Genomic DNA, 22,926 nt, shown 5'->3' on the forward strand with positions numbered 1-22,926 from the left:
AAGAAATGCCTTACCTGCATACTCAGAGGGTCAACAAGGTGGGCTGCAATACTCATCTCATATTCTGAAAGCTTGACATTTTTTACACCAATTTGCTTCATTAGTCTCTCTGCCTGAGAAATCAATTAAAATTAATCTAAATTGTAAGAGGGAGGCAAGAACAGTGCCACAAATGCACCTGAGTATTTCTTCTCACATTTCAACCATATTAATTAAAAACTGAATTTTCAATTCAAAAGAAAATGCTTTAATTTCAAAATTCAAAAGTGCTTATCAGGCACTCAACGAATTAAAAATTATAACAGATATTTACTTATTTAAAATATTTACTCATATTTTTATTTTTAAAAAATAGTCCAATGCCTTGCATTCATCTTCTATGGGATCCCATAAAACACTTTTTGTGCTGTCCTAATTTCCCAGCACGTTGCTGCTGTGTACTCCCTGCAAGGAAGAACAGTTCGCAAGCAGTGATTTGGCCTTACGTGGCACAGACTGAGGCCCACCCACTGGTTTGCATTGCTAGAGGGTATTTTCCAATGTCTCTAAATACACCTGGCATTTGGAAATGGCTGAAATACATTTAATTATTTTTTTTATTACAAGTTAGTAATGTAACTTAAAACCATTAATCTTAAAATAAAACAAGATCCTTAGTTTCACTTTGTTTTAATGGATGTCAGCTACCCATTCAAATAAGCAAGGTTGCACATGTACTGGTGGTTGATCAGCCCTCAATACTAAACCCAGAGGTATTACAGGAGATCAAATGGATCCTTGCACATCATCTGACCTCCAGCATTTTCCATGTTTCTGTACTGCAACTTGCAGGCACACAAAGACCGGAACAATGATGCAATGTGAACAGCATCAGCATTCTCAGGCCCAGTAAAATGAATGGAAATGCATTTATCTGAACAAGCTTGTCTCATTAAATATACATTGATCTGTTCAATAACTTGCATGCATTGAAGGCCATGGCATTGTATACTGTTCCGATGTGCTAAAGTTACAAGGTACTGTATTCCAACTTTCATAGCATCCCTTCTATCACATTTTGTGACGTGAAGTTAGCAGTTCAAATATCAAACTAAACGCAACATTGATATGCAATACTAAAAACTATGAAGGGGCATACCTCAAAAGGAAATCTGTACTGAAGTAGAATATGTAAAATCCTAAAATTATACTTCAAATGCGATAAGGTGGTTCAGAGTTGTGAAGCATAAATTTAGGATAAATGATGATTCTTTTTACAGAAAATCAAAATGCTTCTGCCTGGTAAAGATTGTAAGCTCGGTACCCAAGAACAAAATTCACCTGTGTGAATGAAACTGATGGCTGAACACACAGTATTTATGTAATTGATTGTTTGTTGTGACCAATGCTATTTTTGAAAAATTGTCTAAGAGTTACTATTCTTGATGTCTACTTTGCAATCAAATCATATTAAATATAATAACCAAACTTCATTCTGATAATAATCCCTTCTCAGAAATTTAAAATCCTGATCTTATCTCAAATCTTTTGCCCAATAGTTTTTTACAAGCCTTTCCATATCTTAAATCCTCAAGAGAATTTGTTTTAAATTTCTACCAATAAAATTTTAAGATTATTTATATTTGAAAACATCTTGTGTGGGACAAACACCTGTGACACTGTGATTTTAGCTTCACCTATATTTCTCAACCAATTTATTGAGCCAGTTTCTAGTCATTAAATGGCTGTCATCCAAGTTCCCTCATTTGTGCTACTCATTTTAATGTACAAAACACATTCGCCACTGCCTTTGCACAATATCAAGGGCAATTTACAAATGGCACAGATATTTCAACTGATGAGTATTCAGTTCCTCCCACTGTAGTAGATTAAAATTTTAAACATCTCATAGCTGACAAAAAAAACACACCCTTCATACTGTAAAAATGAGTAAGGGCTATAACATTTGAGTAAGACCTATTTTGTAGAATGTCACAGCACATTAAAGGATTCTTTTAGCCTACCTCATCTATGCTTGGTGTGATATTTGATTCCGCCTTTAAGTTTGACAAGCAAGTTAATGCAGTAGTAAAAGCCAGTTTTTTTTCAGCTTTGTACTATTGCCAAAATCAACACCCTTATATCCTCCCGCTTGGACTACTCCAACTCCCTGTATACTGGGATTAGTCGGTCGTCCCTGTCCCACCTGCAACTGGTCCAGAATGCTGCAGCCAATCTCCTGACAGGTGCCCGGAAGAGGAACCACATTACTTCTACCCTGGCCTCCCTCCACTGGCTACCAGTACAGTTTAGAATTGATTTTAAGGTTCTCCTGTTTATTTATAAAGCCCTAAATGGGCTGGCCCGCTCCTATATAGCAGACCTTCTAACCCCTTATTCTACTTCCAGGTCCCTCAGGTCAGCTGACTTGGGGCTCCTGGCTGTCCCGTGATCTAAACTTAAGCTCAGGGGTGACTGTGCCTTTACCATTGTAGCCCCTAGACAGTGGAACAGCATTCCCCTCCCTATCAGATCTGCCCCCTCCAGTGACTCTTTTAAGTGCAAGCTCAAAACTTACCTTTCTTCACTAGCATTTGAATCTTCCTGATGTGGCTGATTTTTGGCTTGTGCCTAGGCTCATGTGTTGTTTATTTTGTGCCTATAAGCAGTATGCCTTGTTGTTTGTATCTGTGTTTCTTGTATTTGTGATTTTAGCTACCTGTTATGGTTTGTATAGCACTTTGGTCAATATGGGTTGTTTTTAAATGCGCTTTATAAATAAATTTGACTTGATTTATGCTGATGCTTAGTTTGATCTGTGTATCATACATTAATAAAACATAAACCAACCTGTTTCTGTGCTTCCACTTTCTGTTTCCTTGTAGGATCAATGGCATCTACCATCCATTTGATAGTGTAGTAGGTTACTGCACCAAATATTGTTAAGCGAAAAATTAAACCAACTATTTCATTCCGTGACAAAGGACGGGCCAAAGATTCAGTTGGGATTTCTTTCAAGACCATTTTTGCTGCAAGACAAATGACAGAGAGGGGTTAAGAAAATGCACAAGGAGAAGAGTCCATTTTCCAGCTACTGGAGTCATCGAAACGGGCTGTTCACCCCACCTCATTTCTGCCAACCACGATCCCCATCCACACGAATCCGATCTGCCCATATTATGGCTGAACCTCACAATTTGGTTTATTATCACTAACACGTGGCTGCAGTACGTACAAATTAATATGTTACAAAAATAGTGAAAGAGATGAATAAAAAGGTAATATTATTGTGTACCTGTTCAAGTGTGTTTAAACATTGTAATTATAACTGCCTCTATCACTTCCTATGGTAGCTCATGCATAACCAATGCACTCCATGTGAAAATCTTGTCCTGGTCTCCTTTAATTTAAATCTCTCTCACCTTAAATCTTTTAGACTCCTGTACCCAAGGAAAAACACTACCAATCTACCTTACCCACAGCCCTCAATTTTATAAATTTTTACAAAGTTACCTCTAAGCTTTCAGGATTTCAGTGACAATAAACCCAGTTTCTCCAATCTCTCCCTATAAGTAAAACCCTCCACAACAGGGACATTCTGGTGACTCTCTTCTACATTTTTTGCAATGCTACCACATCCTTGCTGTAGTGTTGTAACTAGAGCACAATAATCCATGTCCATCCCAATCAAAGTTTTGTACAGCTGCAACATGATATCACAACTGATACTCAATGCCTTGGCTTATGAAGGCAAATTTGCTGAATGCCTTGCTTATTATCCAATGCACCTGTATTACCATATTCAACATGTAATCAATTTGCACCCTCAGATCCCTCGATACATCAACACTCCTGAGGTCCTTGCCATGTCCTGTTAGTATCTGTCCCAAGATTTATTATCTCACACATGTCTGGATTAAATTCAGTCACTACCACACTCAACTTTTCAGCTTATTTTAGTCTCCCTATAACCTTTCAATACCATATTTGCTATTCCTTACTCCATCATTTTTGAATTTATATATATGTTTTTAAAAATGTTGAAAACTTTGGGCATAATATGCAGGAGCACCTTATGCTTTCCAAAGATAGAGAAACCAGCAAATGTTGGTGCAGGGACATATCTGGGGGCCTGTGGGATGCAGCAACCCAATCGGCACTTTCAACAAATATTTGAAGAGAATTGGAATGTCAGTCTTTATTGTAAGAGGTCTGATTACAAGAATAAGTTTTCTCAGATTATATAGGGCTTGGCAAGACTTCAACTGTTCTGCATGTGGTTTTCAGCTTAAGGTCAATGGAACATAAGTTCACCAGATTGATTCTTGGATGTCTTAAAGAAAAAGGAGAATGGGCTATATTTCATGGAATTTCAAAGAAGTAGTAGATCCCCTTTAAAAAATATATGACTGAGATCGCTTCTTTTGTGATGGAGAGACTAGAAATAGAGAGGATATAATGGACTTAGGACTGGGACAAATAGAGATATCTTTATGCAAATAGTCACAAATATTTCAGATAGTTTTTTTTAATACCTCAAAGACCTGGTACTCAAATGCCAAATACATTTAAGCTCAAGATTGCAAAGCACTGCGGCCTAAGTTTAAGATCAGGAGGCAGCCGAGGTACTGAATCAAACGTAGTTACTGAGAGATAACTTTCTTTCAATAACTGCACATTATTCAATTGACAGACCTTATAAATTAATCCTGCATCCATTTCTTGTAAGTTGGTGGCAACTGGAAGTTATTTATGAAACAAAATTGAAAATGTTGTTTTCATATAACAAAAAAAGTTAGCAGAAGTATGTCTTGATATTGTGACAAAAAAAGAAATGAGGATTTTGTGAAAAGAATGCTGCTGGGCCTTGTGGGGGGGGTGGTGTGCGCGTGTGTGCATTATCGGATGATGACAGAACTGCATAGAAGAATCTGTGCAGGAGAGGGTTTTTAAAGTGGAGAAGCTATTGCGCTGGAGGTCTTCCTTGGTTGCAGTGACTTTTTCGGTGCCTTGTCATGCCCTTCACTTTCCACAAAGCGTTGCAGAACTGCCCTCCTGGCCGTTGGATCTTGCTGTTGATCTTATCCGCCCAGTCCACTGGAACTGCCTTCGCATGCTAAGACAGACATATCCCACCGGGGTACGAGGCCTGCTGGCTATCCACACCTAACTTGGCATGATCACATCTGCTAAATTTACAAAAGTACAGTTGTCCCCCGCTTTTCGAATGTTCACTTTACGAAACCTCACTGTTACGAAAGACCTACATTAGTACCCTGTTTTTGCTAACAGAAGGTGTTTTCACCATTACAAAAAAAGCAGCGCACGAAAAAAATCAGCGCGCGCCCCGAGCAGCCGCTCTCCCCCGGATTCGGAACTGCAATCTCGCCGGCTTTGCTTAAACACGTGCCTGTGAGCAGCCGTTTGCAAGGTGAGTTCTATGGTATCGGAAAAGCCTGAAAGAGCTCGTAAGGGTGTCACACTTAGCGTAAAACTAGACATAATTAAGTGTTTTGATCCTGGTGAATGAAGTAAGGACTAAGTGAGTTTGGCTTGTGGAAGCTGACGAAGATGATGTTGAATAGGTTTTGGCATCCCATGACCAAGAACTGATAGATGAAGAGTTGATGCAATTGGAAGAGGAAAGGATAACAATCGAAACCGAACAAGTAATGATAAAGTACGACTTTAATTTTGAAAGGGTACGTCGGTTTAGGGGATATTTGCAGGTTGGTTTGAGTGCTTACAAAGAACTGTATGATAGAAAACTGCGCAAGGTTCAGCGGTCAAGCAAGCCTTCCGCATCAGCCACAGCAGACGACGAACCTCGACATCAAGGCAGGCAGTCATAGGAGAAGATGAGCTGCCTGCTCTAATGGAACCAGACGACGAGATGACACCCGTGCCCCACCACCCCAACAGCCAGGTCGCGGACAGATACCGATTCGCAGAGAATGCAGCAGTAGCCGGGAGACACACAGCACATCTTTAAGAAAAAAGCTGAAATAAACATGCTAATTAATTAGGTGCCGCCAGACACGTAATTGTCGGCCCAGATCAGAGGCAAGGCAATCGGCAATTGGCACTGATCTGGGCCGACAATTACGTGCCCGGCGGCACCTAATTAATTAGCATATTCATTTCGGCTTTTTTCTTCAAGATGTGCTGGGTGCCTCCTGGCTACCGCTGTACTGCTGCATGCTTCGCGGATTGGTATCAGTTTGCTGCCCGGAGGTGGGAGCCACTGCACCACCCAAACCCCGACGACTCAGTCTAACACACCACCATCAGTGTGCTCCGCGCTTTCCCAATTCCAGTAAGAGATACTACACTGTACATACATTATTTCTACTTTATATCGGCTGTGTATTTTTACGTGTTATTTGATATGATTTGGCAGCTTCATAGCTTAAAGGTTACTGGAGAGCGCTTGCGCATGTTTTTGCCGATGGCGCTTGCGTGAGATTTTCGCTACGGAGAACAGTTCAGGCAATGATTATGGAAAAGTATTTCTACTTTATATAAGCTGGGTATTTATCATATCATTCCTGCTTTTACTATACGTTACTGTTATTTTAGGTTTTATGTGTTATTTGGCATGACTTGGTAGGTTGTTTTTGGGTCTGCGAACGCTCACTAAATTTTCCCATATAAATAAGTGGTAATCATTTCTTCGCTTTACGACATTCCAGCTTACAAACTGTTTCACAGGAACGCTCTACCTTCGGATGGCGGGGGAAACCTGTATAGAAAGGACAGACTAGTTTTTTTTCCTTATCTAGCCTATTCCACATTGTAGATGGTCTACTAGAAATTAAGGAATCACACTTCTATTAAAAAAAAAGAAAAAGTTGAAAATACAAAGTAAGTCATGCAGCATCTGCGAAGAGAGGAACAGAGTTCACATTTTGGATCAATAACTTTTATATCCAAAAAGCAAACAACTTGGAGAAAAAGGTTTATACTATAATGAAAAGTGAAAGGGGCAAAGAAAACAATAAAAAATATCTGTGAAAGGGAGAAAGGCAAACATGATTCAAAGACAAACGCAATGGCTAACATTGACTGAAAGAGGCTGAAGGGCGGTGAACACCAAAAGGCATGGCTGGGGGAAGTGTAATTACAGAAAGTTCCAAGGTTCATTTATCAAAGTATACAACTCTGAAATTCTTCTTCTCCAGATAGCCATGAAACCAAGCAAGAAAAGGCAGCACGATCAACAACTGCCCCCCCCACATAAAAAAAATGAACAAAAGTGGAACAGGCACATCAACCCCCAAATCTCCCCACCCCACACAAAAAAAATGAGAAAGATCTAGTGAAAAGCACAGAATATAAAAAACTTAAGGCTGAAAAATATCTGTAGTCCAAGCCCACATCCAAAACGAAGAAAACCTGGACAACAGTCTCTGGCACAGCAGCAGACTTTCCCTTCTTTGTAGCAGAGCGAACAGAAGGCAAGCAGTCAGTGCTCACCCTCCGCACTTGCCTCGATGCTTCAATCTCTCTCATCACTTTAATCAGCGCCCAGTGGAAGCTTTAATCAGTGAAGTAGAGTCAAACAATGGCTTGCGCCCCGTCCCGCAGCCTGCCCACTACGAGGTTCGCATACGCTGCCTCTGTCACCCAGAATCTTCTCTAAGATTACAGAGCGCTGAAGCACCCAAACGATTTCCAAACTTCTGCATTCGCCTTGATGTTTCAATCTCCCTTATTGCTTTACTCGGTGAACAATGGAAGCCTTAATTGGTGAAATGGAGTCGAACATTGGCTCACATACCGTCCTACAACCTTCACGCCAAGTGGTTCGCGCACTGTGTCTCCTGGAATCCTCTCAGAGACTGCAGAGCACTAGAACACCCGAACCATCTCCAAACAACAAATCACAAGCTCCAATAGTTCCAGAATCACATCCAAGATGAAAAACGAAGATTAATGACATGAAAAAGTGAAATATGGTTCCATGATCTATTCAGAAGATGTTAACCGAAGGAGCATTGTATGCAGTGGTCATCTTGACCGGAACTTCTGGTTAAGATGGTGCCTGTGTATCAGAAAGAAAACTGAATACAAGAACTGTCAGACAAGACTGGAATAGCTGGTTAATGAAATCATTGTCAAGCCCAAAAGGTTGTAATAGGTCTAACTGAAAGCCAAGGAGCTGTTGACTGAGCTCATCTTGAGTAAAATAACAGTGTTGGAAGATGACAACAGTTCAGGGTAGAACTGGGATACAAAATTCAAGTTCTGAGAATTCAGAATCACACTTACAAACTAATACACATATTCCGCAAGCAATCATTCATTCTGTGTTCTGCTTTTCCCAATATATAGGAGGACTAAAAGCAGTATCCATGTATTCATTAATTTAAAGGTTTTGAATTTCAAATTTTAACTCTGCAGGCTGATTTATACTTCTGCGTCAAATGGACGCCGTAACCCACGCAAGTGGCCTACGTGCATTGTGAGCATTTATACTTGAGCATTGGTGTGTCTGCGTCGCTCTGCAATTCGCGCACGTCATGCATGTGCACACACCTGCCCACGCAATGCTTCATGGTCATGGTAGTCTTTCCCGGGGTAAACAAGTTTAAAGCGAGCGTCTTTTTTCGTAAAAGCGAAATGTGTCCTCCATAATTTCGGAGGTCTGTAAAGCTTTATGGAAAGCATTACAGCCAGAGTTCCTTCCCTGCCCTTCAGTCGCTCAATGGGAAGCTATTGCAGCGTAGGAGGCAATGCAATGCTACCAAGCGGACCAATCACAGTTGTTGTGGTCAGCGTTGCCGCGACGCGTACTTACATTTTGGGAGAGGTGCGCGTCAGGCTACGGCGTAGGGATCCGCGTAGGCTCTGCATAGGGTTCGCAGCAATGCCGTACCTACGGCGTCAATTTGACGCAGAAGTATAAATCAGCCTTAAGGTTACACATCCTTAACCTACAGGGCATTTTTATTTTGCTACAAAGGAGTGCCAACTTCCATCCAAAATACACACATTTTCTCTCACACCATTTTGTCCTCATCAAGATCACTAATGTCACAGCACTTTACATGGCATCAGGACCCATCATAATTTATACTGTGCATCCTTCACAGCGCTTTCCAAAAATATATTTATTTAGCAATGTGGCACAGTGTAGATCCTTCCGGCCCTTCGAGTAATGCTGCCCTAACAAACCCCAAACCCTATTAACCTCAACCTAATATGGAACAACTTACAATGAACAATTAACCTACCCGGTACATCTTTAGACTGTGGGAGTTAACTGGAGCACCCAGGGAAAACCCACACATTCCACTGGGAGGACAGACGGCTTACAGAATGGCACTGGTATTGGACTCAGAACGCTCGAACACCCCGAGCTGTAATAGCTATGCTACCGTGGCATCCTTTTATTCTGGACAAGTACTTCCTCTAAGAAATTACCACAAATTTTAAGTGTTAATACCATGCTTTTGTTAACATTGCAGTGTTGACTATAAAAGCAATCTCTAACATCACAGACAAAATAAAAGTTAGTTCCGAAAATGTTATTCAGGAGGTGAAGTGTGTGCAACAAAGGGCAGAAATACTATTATGGAGAGACCGGGAAAAGGGTTAAGATGTTATTGGAAGTCCTGAATCAATGGTATGAGTTTGATGATGATCTGGGAAAAAGCAAAATTGATTAAAGATCAAAATTTAAGATTAACTTTAGTCTTCACATGTACATTGAAACATACAGTGAAATGTGCTTTTTGCATCAATGACAAACCTAGTCTGAGCATGTGCTGGAGCAACTTGGAAGAGTCACCATGTTTCTGGCACCAACATAACATTACCCACAACTTACTAATCTCAACCAGTACATCTTTTGAATGTGGGAGGAAGCCAGGTCACCCGGAGAAACCCCACACGGTCACAGGGAGAATATATAAACTTCTTATGAACAGCGGTGGGAATCAAATGCCTATCATTAGTGCTGTAAGGTTTTGCATTGTCATGCTACTAAGCAGTTGGTAAACTGATATATTAATGTCAAATGCACCAAGGGTTCTTGTCATATCGGGCACACCAAGCTGTGAAGCATCCGGATAGGATGCATTCTATCGTGCATCAATAAAAACCAATGAGGATGTGCCAATTTTCTTTAGCTTCCTGAGGAAGTAGGGGCATTAAGACCACAAGATATAGCAGCAGAATTTGGCCATCTGGCCCATCGCGTCTGCTCTGCCATTTCGTTAAGGCTGATCCATTTTACCCCTTAACCCCAATCTCCGGCCTTCTCTCCGTATTGCTTCATGACAGACATCAAGAATCTATCAACCTCTTGCCATAGCATCCTCATGGTTGGACCAGGACAGATAATCCCACCATTCATAAATCTGGAACAGATATAATATCAATATGGCCACAGAAAACATCATTGCCTCTTGGGATCCGGAAACCCAGGTAACAATGAACTGCATATGGAAGAAATTATAGTCAAAATGCATGTACAACTTTGTGGGATTCTGAGCCTAAAAAAATCTGAGAAAACATTGTTAAGTTGGCAAATGAGGTGGAGCACAGTACTAGGTGGTTTGAAGTCTGTAATGACCTGTATGCCATGCCACATGCGCAAGGGTTCTGAGGAGTTGAAATGTTCCTCGATTCTATGTTTGTATATGTATTTAGCCTGAGAGATTCCCCTCCTCAGGTTGGCCCTGGCTGAGCTGTAAGCCTCCCAGACCACAGACCTGAAGACTGAATCTCTGGCTTTGAGCAGGAGGCAAACTTTTCTGTTCACCCATGGTTTCTGATTGGGGAAAAGTTTTATTTGTTTTTGTGATGCCACTCTACCTACACACTTGTTGATGTGCTCAAGGACAGAGTTGGTATATAAATCAATGTTATTCTGAAGACCAAGGAGATCATTGTGGACTTCAGGCATGCTAGGAGCCACACTCAGGTCCCCATCTATATCAATGGAGCTGTAGTGGAGCATGTATCAAGCTTCAAATTCCTTGGTGTCCACATTTCTGAGGATCTCACCTGGTCTCTGAACTCCTCCATCCCGGTCAAAAAGGTGCAAGAGTGCCTTTATTTCCTGCAGAGCATCAAGAAAGCTCACCTCTGCCCCAGGATACTGACAGACTTTTACCGCTGTACCATTGACAGCATACTCACCAACTGCATCTCAGTGTGGTATGGCAATTGTCCCGTATCAGACAGCAAAGCACCCCAGCATGCGGTGAAAACTGCCCAGCGGATTATCGGCACCCAATTGCCCACCATTGAGAACATCTACCATAAACGCTGCCTGGGCAGGGCGAAACGCCATTATCAAGGATGCATCTCACCCTAACCATGGACTTTTTACTCTCCTCCCATCCAGTAGGCGCTACAGGAGCCTCCACTCCCGCACCAGCAGGCACAGGAAGAGCTTCTTCCCTGAGGCTGTAACCCTGCTGAATCTCACATCACAGCACTAAGCAGTATTGCACCCATATTGTGCTGTCTCAGTACTTTTATATTTGTGTGCTGTAGCACTTACTTTTATTCGCAGTTATTTTGTAAATAACACTATTCTTTGCATTCCTGGTCAGATGCTAACTGCATTTCATCGGCTTTGTATCCGTACTTGGCACAATGACAATAAAGTTGAATCTAATCTAATCTAAGTAGAGGAGGAAGGCATGGAAGAGTTGTCAAAATCTCAGGGTGAACAGAAAAATGTTAAGAGAAACAAGAAGCCAGTAGCAGAATACCACGACTACCAAAAGGGTTTTGGAACCTTTATCTCCGCCACCAGGAGAGCAATTGCTGTTTTCAAAGACAACAGCCTCAAAGGCTGCACAACAATAGATTTGACCAGAAATGACAGAAAATGTCACGTTTTGCTACAAGAAGCTTTTTTAGGAGAAAAAGAAGAAAGTTGTCCATGTACCAATTGATACCTTTAAATCTTGTTCATCAGTCTGTAGGAACAAGAACCTAGACGAGCGCTTGAAATCAATGTCATAAACTATATCAAATTCAGATTCACGACCAACTGCAGCAAAAGCTCTGCCTCCAACCAACCCTGCACTGTTGTTCCTTTTCACGCTTTGTGGCGCATCGGGTGGCAACCTTGCCATTTTTATTAGCATTTGTCTTTTTTTTTTACGAGGCCAGGTTGCTAGTTCAACGCGCAACCCAGCACAGATGGAAAGCGTGCAAGGGACCAGCTGGATTCAAACCCGGCACCACTTGCCTTGAGTCCAGTGTGGACGCCACTACATCACCAGCCGGCTACTACATCTGCACGCAAAGCAATTGTTTTCACCTTCATGTGAATTAGGATTGGGGTAAACTCCTCGGAATAACCCTTCCTCCCTTGCTAATCAAGGATCAACCTACAAGATTATTTTGCTTCCATTCCCATCAGGGATCCAGAGATTCAGAACCTCGAGATCAAAAGTTACACTTCATTCTGACTTTTAAAACACCTTGCTTTTAAAGAGTAACCTTTAGTTCTAGATTCTCACACAATAAGAACTATTTCCACAAATCTTCAGTGAAGACCATGTAAACACATGCAAGAATTCAGTGGGTGAGTAATCTGAAAAGATACACTCAGAATGTTTTATGTTAGTTTATGACCAATGATACTTTATGCTTTTAGCTACTTGCATTAATGTATTTTAAGGGTTTAGTTCTTTTTGATCTAAATTCTGGAGCTCTGGAATGTAACCAGAGTGTTTATCTTGGAAACTAATGGGATACAGCTTTACAATTTGCAATTTTTGCTAAATGGAACATTTCCCAGGAATGCAATCCCTTTGTTAATTAAGAACATCTGCTAAATTGGACATATAACAAGTAAACCATTGCGTCAGATGAAAAGAGTGTTCAAAACGGGGGAGGCAAGAAGGCCAAAAGGCAGGTGGTTGCATCTCCTTGCATGAGAAGATGCCAATCAAGGGGAGATGGAAGAATGGAGGAATCTTAATGGGCAGAAGTGAGGAAGTATTGTTACAATTGTAAACGGTCCTGGTAATGCCACATTAAGCATTGTGCAGAGTTTTGGTTTCTTTAAGGAAGGATATACTAGCATTAGAGGAAGATTAACTAGACTAATTTCTGGGAAGAGGGGATTGTGCTATCATAAGTAACATCACATAGCAGACATTGGAAATTACAGAAGGTGGTCTGTTCACTTGGGAGGATGGAAGGATAGGGGAAATCCTTCCTTGAATTGAGAGCAGGGAACAAGAATAAACACAACTGAGAATAAACCAAGACACACGGGAAGAATGGAAGGTGATGTTATCAGAGCTGACACCATGTAAATGGAGGAAACAAAATAGAGTCCTTCCACACATAATACTTAAGTACTTCCTGTATGTCCTGTTTCAGTTTCAATTTCCAACATCTGCAGTTTTTTCAGCTTTCAATTATTCTTTTGTATTGGCTGCTATAAAACCAAATTAAACATCAATAATAAAAAGGATTACGTACTGATAGTCGATTCTGCGGCAGTCAATCTAACAACAAAAGGAATATCTTAACTGTTTTAGTCCAGTTTAGAAAACGTACTCCCGTAGTTTTATAGGTAGATATTACGTCAGCGGGAAAATTCAGTTAACGCAAACCTGCTGAACAAGGGGCGTCATGTTTGAAAAACAATTGCCATTTTTCAGTACAATGTCAACCCTTGAAAAACGCGCGCGCCTGCGATACCGCAAGTACTCAAAAGCATCAAAGATTTTGGAATGAACTTTCAGGGTCATTTTCCTCTAACTGCCCTTCTGGGTTTCACATACTTCTGGACAAACCGCGCCCCCTCCCTGCTTGGATACAGTGGATGGAAATAATATAAACCGAATTCAAACTCCGCGGCCTTGTTTCCCACCCACCAAGGTTAAATCAGCAGTAGCCGGGACTCCCTGCAGGGTAATCGCCCGGTCCGACTGGAATGAAACGGCCACGCCGATATCTGCCAGCTCACTCGGACAAATACTCACCCAACCCGACTGTGTGCTGGGCAGCTAAGGGCGCTCGACCCACCCGGCAGAGGACACACAACGCTGGAGGGACGCGGTGCCTGAGACACTCACCTGGGCCTGCGGCGAGGGACAATGCGCATGGCTGTCCGACCAGCTTCCGTGTCCGCCTGCACGGGACGTGCGAGCAACGGTGAGCGGCTCTGTGGTTCCGTCACCACTGACACGGCTGTTGCATCAGTTTACAGCCGCCGGCTGAGCGGGTTGGCCGCAAAGAGCTCAGAGGTCAAGATCTTCTTTTGTTCTTTTCTATTCTTTCTAGGTATGTGGTACAAAGGTTCTTTACTTCATAGAAACGTTCTTAGGGAAATTGGTGCACATGCAATTCGTACAGGTATTAGTGTTGACTATGGTGCAAACCGAGATGTGGCAATTGTAGAAATATACCAATGGAACAATCCCCTGTTGGGTTTCCTTAAGGGATCTTAATAAGAGAAGTTCAGGAAGGGAAAAGTCAAATATTTCTGGTAAAAGTCTTTAAAAATCTTTCTTTTATTGCGCAGCATGACATCACAAAAGTAGAGTTTATGCCCTAAACCTAGAAATCACCAGTTGAATTTCATCCTGTCAATATTGAAGAACAATTTTGAAGGGAATTGTGTGACACGTGAAGCTGAGCAGTGACGCCGTAAAGGAGAGAGTGCACAATCGTTTCACGAAACATCCTTTCCTATTAACATGTATAGTTTCTCGAAAATAAAGCCTATTCAATTCTTCGTGATCGTGAAAGGTATTGCCAAGACCCAGATCATTAATTTGCTGGCTGGTTGTCCAGTTCCAATTATACTGAAACGGCAAGCTTTTACCATAATTCCACAGTGAAACTGATGACAGTTTTTGGTATACAGACATGCAAACACCGAAATATGGACAATAGACAATAGGTGCAGGAGTAGGCCATTCGGCCCTTCGAGCCAGCACCGCCATTCACTGTGATCATGGCTGATCATCCACAATCAGTATCCAGTTCCTGCCTTATATCCCCATAACCTTTGATTCCGCTATCTTTAAGAGCTCTATCCATCTCTTTCTTGAAAGCATCCAGAGACTTGGCCTCCACAGCCTTCTGGGGAAGAGCATTCCATATATCCACCACTCTCTGGGTGAAAAAGTTTTTCCTCAACTCCGTTCTAAATGGCCTACCCCTTATTCTTAAACTGTGGCCTCTGGTTCTGAACTCACCTATCAGCGGGAACATGCTTCCTGCCTCCAGCGTGTCCAATCCCTTTTCAATATGTTTCAATGGAAGTTGCTGTCAATGACTCCCTATCCCTCCACAAACCTCTTTGCTTTTCAGTTCTTAAAACACAAGAGATTCTGCAGAGATCTTGAGATCTTGTTTATTCCCCTCCACAGATGCTGCCTGGCTTGCTGAGTTCCTCAAGCACTGTGTGTGTGCTGCTCTGTTTTTTTTTCAATTCTGCCCAGTACAGCAATGAAAATCAAAAAAAGCTAGTTGTGAGTTTTGCTCACCGAAAAACACTCTGCTTATTAAACTCTGGTCTATGAAGTGTGAGCCAGCTTTAAATGATGAACTCATACATAATTGCCCCTTTTTATATTCTCTAGCCCTAAAAATAAATATTGTAATCCTTTGACAACTATTTCAATTGAATTAAATGTTTTTGATAGGTTTGATATTTTAGCTCTTTTCATCTCATATATGTTCTTATTATTTCTGATTTGTAAAATATTTAAACTGTTTACATAAAGGTGTACTTCATTTCCTTGGAAATCTTATGTCATAGTCTGCTTACTCACTTGAGAGACATCAATATTGCTTATAATGCCTGGGATCCTATAGTAATGACATGCCACAGCTACTGAATTTCCATAAACATGGAATTCACCTTTTGTCTGAGGGCACCACTTTGAGGTGAACAGAGAGTATTGGTATTTTATTGTTGACTGCAAAATCTGAAGTTTAGACACCTCTCTGAATGGCTGTAGCAGATGATTGTAAGGGAATTTTCAATGTGCATAAACCCTCTTTAATTTAAAGGGTACCCTAAAATATCCAAAATCCTTTAATAAAATGGGTCAAAATATGACATTATCTCAACAACTGATTGTGAGAATGTAGTACTATGTGTTGTAATTCTTCTGTTACTAATCTATGAGATGTGAACATCTTTGTTTTTTTTCATCCCGAATAGTCCTCAAACAAAGGATGCAGACAAAGTTAACCATGCTAATGGTTTGAAGTCACATAAAGGCTAGACTGAGTAACAGTTCATCCCAGAAGAATATTAATGTTGGATTTTTACAACAATCTGGAAACTTCATAGTTAGGCTAGTTGACTCCATAATTAATTACTTGAGAGTAAATTTTCCAGCTACCATAGGGGGATTGAATCTAACAGTCAGAACCCTAGTTGCTAAGATCCCCTCCAGTTCACCTACCAGCACCGACTAGGAATTGAGGATGCCACCGTCTACCTGCTGAACCGTGTCTACACCCACCTGGACAAGCCAGCGAGCACTGTGAGGATCATGTTTTTTGACTTCTCCAGTGCGTTCAACACCATCCGCCCTGCTCTGCTGGGGGAGAAGCTGACAGCGATGCAGGTGGATGCTTTCCTGGTGTCATGGATTCTTGATTACCTGACTGGCAGACCACAGTATGTGTGCTTGCAACACTGTTTCCCAGACAGAGTGATCAGCAGCACTGGGGCTCCACAGGGGACTGTCTTGTCTCCCTTTCTCTTCACCATTTACACCTCAGACTTCAACTACTGCACAGAGTCTTGTCATCTTCAGAGGTTTTCTGATGACTCTGCCATAGTTGGATGCATCAGCAAGGGAGATGCTGAGTACAGGGCTATGGTAGGAAACTTTGTCACATGGTGTGAGCAGAATTATCTGCAGCTTAATGTGAAAAAGACTAAGGAGCTGGTGGTAGACCTGAGGAGAGCTAAGGTACCGGTGACCCCTGTTTCCATCCAGGGGGTCAGTGTGGACATGGTGGAGCATTACAAATACCTGGGGATACGAATTGACAATAAACTGGACTGGTCAAAGAACACTGAGGCTGTCTGCAAGAAGGGTCAGAGCCGTCTCTATTTCCTGAGGAGACTGAGGTCCTGTAACATCTGCCGGACAATGCTGAGGATGTTCTACGAGTCTGTGGTGGCCAGTGTGGTCATGTTTGCTGTTGTGTGCTGGGGTAGCAGGCTGAAGGTAGCAGACACCAACAGAATCAACAAACTCATTTGTGAGGCCAGTGATATTGCGGGGATGGAACTGGACTCTCTCACGGTGGTGTCTGAAAAGAGGATGCTGTCTAAGTTGCATGCCATCTTGGTCAATCATCCACTACATAATGTATTGGGTGGGCGCAGGAGTACATTCAGCCAGAGACTCATTCCACTGAGATGCAGGACAGAGCATCATAGGAAGTCATTCCTGCCTGTGGCCATCAAACTTTACAACTCCTCCCTTGGAGGGTCAGACACCCTGAGCCAATAGGCTGGACCTGGACTTATTTCCTGGCATAATTTACATATTACTATTTAACTATTTATGGTTTTATTACTATTTAATTATTTATGGTGCAACTGTAACGAAAACCAATTTCCCCCGGGATCAATAAAGTATGACTATGACTAAGCCAGTAACCTATACAAAGGAGATAGTTATCAACTTCAGGAAAACTCACACCACTCACATCAGCAGCACAGCAGCGCAAGCATTTTCCAAACACATGGGAGAGCACATGTCGCACAACCTCTCATGATCCAAGAACACGTCCTTCACAGTCAAGAAAGCTCACCAACGCCTCTACTTCCCAAAAAGGCTGATTCGAGCTGGACTCACGATCTTCTACAGATGTGCAGTTGAAAACATCCTAACATGCTGCATCACTGTGGTATGGAAACTGCTCTACAGCGGACAAGAGGGCTGTGCAATGGGTGGTCACAACTGCCCAACGCATCACCAGCACCAGCCTACTTACCACCAAGGGCATATGTGCTGAAAGCTGCCAGAAAAACACCAGCAATATCATGCAGGATCCCCCCACCCTGCTCATGGACTGATTGTCCCACTTCCATCAGGGAGGCTATGAAGTATCCACGCCAGGACCACCAGACTCAAAAACAGTTATTTTCCCTGAGCAGTAAGGCTGATCTACACCCCTATGCACTAACCCACCCCTCCACACCCACCCCACCAAACACTACTGTATCATTTCATGTCAGAGTCTCTTTATGTACAGATACACCTGTACCTAACGTCACTTAATGTACATACTGATAATGTATATAAGCTAATCACGTTTTTGTTTGTAAATTTATTTTTGCATTTTTAATGATTATTATATGTGTTTTTATGTTGTATTGAATCCTGAGAAACATTCTCCTTTACACTTGTGTTCTGAAGAATGACAATCTTGAGTCTTGAATGACTATACCACGTTACTAAATTGTAAAACAATGACTCATTCTGCTTTGGCCCTGACCCTTCTCGGAAGGTCTTTGAAATTATTTTTTGGCACATGCCTTTTGTTGCAATGCTGGTCCTAACCGCACTTCCTGCTGCCTCAGGAAAGCAGCGAATATAATCAAGAGCTCTTCCCATTCTCTGTTTTCCCCCCTCCTGTCAGGTAGAGGATACAAAAGCTCGAAGGTGCATTCTACTTGACTCAAGGACAGCATCTATCCTATATTATAGACGTCTCCTACACTAGAGGATGAACTCCTGATCTCCCAATCTACTTTAGCTACACTGCAGTTTTTCTGTAGCTATAGCAACTATGTTTTGATTTTTACTACCTCAATGTATGCAAGTAAAGCCAAGATGTGAAAAGGACGGCACACAAGGAAATGTTTTTCACTCTATCTTGGTATGTATACACTGGAAAACATACCTGCAGCAGCATTACAGGAAGATAGCATCATGTAAGCTACATTCACAAGAAGAACAAATTAAACATAAATTATACAGAATTTTTACATAAAATTAAAACAAAAAGTCCATTTTACTGCGAGATGGTCAAAGTGCCATAGTGTCACTGAACTGTACTGATTTAGGTTTTGCTGGTTTGTTTGAGAACCGAATGCTTGAAGGTAAGTTGCTGTTCTTGAACCTGGTGGTGTGGGACTTCGGGCTTCCGGACCTCCTATCCAATAGGTAGCTGCCACCTAACTTCAACTAGGGAGAATAATGTCCAATAAAAATTTAATAGAATATTTGGAACAATGGATTATTACAATGCAAGGATCCCCCAAATTGAGCTGAGAGAGCAAACACCTTGAATCTTTTCAAAAGTTGAAACAACTTCCACAAAGAAACGAAAACATAGTTTTCAGCATTGGTAAGAGCAATCACAGAAGGTGTAAAGTGTTTTCTGGGGGGGTTCTACATTAAAATGTTGATCTTAGATATCTTATTGAGTGGCATTTTAGTGTCTTTCAAACTAACAATCTCTTCTGGAAAAGTAAGAGTAGATGTACAGAAGTTGATTTGTGAACTGAGCACTTTTACAGTTAAATTACAAAGATTTTCAGTTAAGCTAATACAAGAAAATAAAACTGACTCTATCACTTTGGTTCCTACTCAATGCTACATTCCAAGTTAAAGGCATTTGAACAATTATCCAAGTTAATGGTTTTCTGAAAATATGAACAATCTTCCACTTGAAACCACAAAGTTTAAAGGTATGTGAAATAATCGGTGAAACAGAGCCTCTGCATTTGGTCTTAGCAAAATGTGATTTATCTTCTCAATATTTATTAGCTGCTCCGCTTTCCAAACATCTTCTGGTCTCAAATTCTTAACAATCTGATATTTCTCTTTCTACTTATTTCACTTACTGCCAAACCACAACAAAGGAAGTAACTTAATATGGTCTTATCCTTGTTTTCCCATAAAATTCAGTGGCAATTTATAGTTGTATCATTCTTTTAACCTTGTCAGAAGTAATTTGGTAATTGGTTTGTTATTGTCACCTGTATTGAGATACAGTGAAAATCTTTTATTTGCATACCATCCAGAAAGATCAATCCATGCATAAGTACATTGAGGTAGTACAAAAGAGGAAAAAGAGCAGAATGCAGAGTTTATGATCAGATAAGTCTGTCCGTTGCAAAATTCTCATTTAAGTACAGATATTAGTTATAAAGCTTGTAACTACTCTTTGGAGAAATGATGTGTAATGGGTGATATGGTTGGGTTTCCAGGGAACCTGAATTATAAGGCAAAGTTTTCAGACCATTTAAATGTAACTAAATAAACTGTGTAGAACTGATCATCTTCAACTTTTATTTTCAGTAATGTTCAAGTTGTCCCTGGAGGAAACCTAACACTGGATTCAAATAATGTAAGAATTTTTTTCATTTGGTAAATTTTCATCTTGATGCGTTTCAAATATCTTTTCATTTCCACCTTACTGAAAATCCTCAATTTGGTTGCATGATGATCCTTTCCATTCTCAAACCTTCAGCAGATGAAGTCCTGATAAAGGGTCTTGGCTTGAACCGTCGACTGTTTATTCCTCTCCAGGGATCCTGCCTGACCTGCTGAGTTCCTCCAGCATTTTGTGTGTGTTACTCTAGATTTGCAGCATCTGTAGAATCTCTTGTGTTTATAATCTATGCCTGCTTGCAGGCGTGGGCTGGTAAATGTGAAGCAACAGTCACACCACAAAAATGACAAGCAATGATCATTTCCAATAAGAATCTAATTACCACCCTTAAAATTCAATTATGTTATCATCAGCTTGTCGTAACTGTTAATATGCTGTGGGGTACTATGTGTGATTGGGGGTAGTTGGTCACCTTTTTCCAAAAGCTTGAATGGTGTAACTACCCAAGTCTAGTAGAAGTTGGATTCTGTGGAGAGTGACTCATTTCCTGACAAATGCAAAGCCTTTCCACCATCAACCACCCACCAAAGCACATATTAGCAGCACGGTGGAATACTCTCCACTTGCTTTCTTGAGTAAAGCTTTAACAATACTCAAGTAACCCAACGTTATCTGGGACAAAGCACCACTTGATTGCACCCATGTACCACCTTAAACATTCATTTCCTGCCCCCCATCAGCACACCATGCTTAAGGTGTATACTATCTACAAAATATTCTGCATTTTTTTTTAATTTTAGTGATTCCGTTACTACCTCAAAAATCTGCAACCTTGCCCATCAAGGACAGGAGCAGCAAGAGTGCTTCCATTTGTGGATTCCTTTCCGATTTTGTGCATCATCCTATCTGGTATATAGATTTACCATCACTGAGTCTGAATCCTCTAAAGTCATTATAGCGTAGGGAGGTGAAAGTCATCGTAGTGTAAGGTGCTGAAATATTTAGTGAACCTGTCCCCATAGTTTTGAGGCTTTGAATGAGAAGGACATGATTTTATTGAATGCTGGTGTCAACTGATCTACTGCTGCTGCTGTTTCTCCTGTTGTCAATATCACTAAAATGAATAAACAAAACATTGCAATTGCCTTTCCATTATTGATTTTTGCTTCTGAATTATCACAATCTTAAACAGATTTCTGCATATACACTGAATTCAACAGATTTATTTCTAGAATTTAAATAGGGCAGTTTAATGCCATGAAAATTCTAAGGAGGTATACAGAAGGAAAATAAAATGTAACAATTCCAAATCCTTGGCAGGGGAAGTTACAGTAGATCAGCATTTTTGCCAAACAGATAAGAAACTCTTGTCTAGAGAACTAGATTAAAAAAGATGTAGAAAAAGAACTTCCACCATGGCTGATAAAATGATTTCTAAGAATTCTAAATTATTCTGTCCCCATCTTTTTCAAACAAAGAAGGTAGTAACATTTTATTGATATATTCTGCAGATAACAGACAGGCACCATAGATCAAGCCTGTATAGTTTTAGCTTTGAAAAACCATATATGTTGATGCCTTCTTACCTGTGCACATTTTAATATTTTGACTCTTTTGTCTTTAGGCATCCTATAATTTGTTAAATTAAAGCACTTAAAAGTGTTAGGTTTATATATTCTTTCAGAATTTTGTAATCATATTTTAATATTTCAGACAATGTTTTTTCCCCCAGAGTGTTTAGTAATTTTGGCTAAGTTTGTTTTTTGCAAGGCAAATGTTTTAGCCTGTTAAAAGTTTCCAGTTTTGTGGGTTACACACATTTTATGTCAACAACAGAACCACACATAAAACCTTCCCGTGGAAATGCCTGCCAATACTTTCTCAAGTTCACAATGAGAAAGTCATGAGAGGAAATTAGAAAAAAAAGACATAGATGCTAGAAATCTGAAATAAAACAGAAAATATGCTTTAAAAATTCTAAGTCAGAGAACATCTGTGGAAATCACGTTTAATATCACTGGCATATGTAAAGAAATTTGTTATTTTGTGGTAGCAGTACATTGCATATATAATAATAAAATTAATCACAATGAGAAATATATATAGAAATTAAAAATAATGGAAAAAAAGAGCAAAAAAAAGTGAAGTAGTGTGAATGGTTCATTATTCATTCAGAAATCTGATGGCAGAGAAGAAGAAGCTGTTCCTGAAACATTGAGTGGGTGGGTGTCTTCAGGCCCCTGTACCTCCTCCTTGATGGTAGCAATGATACAAGAGCATGGCTTGGGTGACAGGTCCGTAATGATGGATGCCACCTTTTTGAGGCATTGCCTTTTGAAGGTGTCCTCGATGCTGGGGAAACTAGTGCCCATGATGGAGCTGGCTGAGTTTACAACTTTCTGCAGCTTTTTCCATACCAGACAGAAATGCAACGTTAGAATGCTCCCCACACTATATTGGTAGAAATTTGTGAGAGTCTGGTGACACACCAAATCTCCTCAGTTAAAGTTTCATGTCCAAGACCCCTCAGTGGAGCTGAGAAAGAGCGAAACAAATTAGTGTAAATAATATAGAAAGGGTGGGTGATGGATGGAAAAAAAGGTAATTTCCCTAATAGGATGAAATAATGGGGTAGGT

The 22,926-nt window shown here is 40.7% G+C and overlaps 1 protein-coding gene and 1 long non-coding RNA gene across 3 annotated transcripts in view; one reads left to right on the top strand and one right to left on the bottom strand.

Moving 5' to 3' along the window:
- The window catches only part of atad1b (ATPase family AAA domain containing 1b), a 46,988-nt gene extending 32,815 nt beyond the window's left edge, over nucleotides 1–14,173 (bottom strand). Inside the window, exons 1-3 of one of the 2 annotated variants that reach the window (XM_063071624.1) lie at nucleotides 14,040–14,173; nucleotides 2,830–3,008; nucleotides 15–113 (exon numbers count right to left, since the gene is read on the bottom strand). In XM_063071624.1, coding sequence (XP_062927694.1) covers nucleotides 15–113; nucleotides 2,830–3,003 — 273 coding nt within the window. In that variant the 5' untranslated portion in view covers nucleotides 3,004–3,008; nucleotides 14,040–14,173. Of the gene's footprint in view, nucleotides 1–14; nucleotides 114–2,829; nucleotides 3,009–13,946 lie in introns of both variants that reach the window. The other variant, XM_063071623.1, reaches the window with a different exon arrangement.
- LOC134358932 (uncharacterized) lies at nucleotides 14,112–21,691 on the top strand. Its single transcript, XR_010020978.1, has 3 exons — nucleotides 14,112–14,247; nucleotides 20,256–20,304; nucleotides 21,090–21,691. It is a non-coding gene; the product is annotated as an uncharacterized LOC134358932 (long non-coding RNA).
- The last annotated feature ends 1,235 nt before the right edge of the window (nucleotides 21,692–22,926 follow it).

This window comes from Mobula hypostoma, chromosome 19 (genome assembly GCF_963921235.1).
Source record: "Mobula hypostoma chromosome 19, sMobHyp1.1, whole genome shotgun sequence".
NCBI classification, from domain to species: Eukaryota; Metazoa; Chordata; class Chondrichthyes; order Myliobatiformes; family Myliobatidae; genus Mobula; species Mobula hypostoma.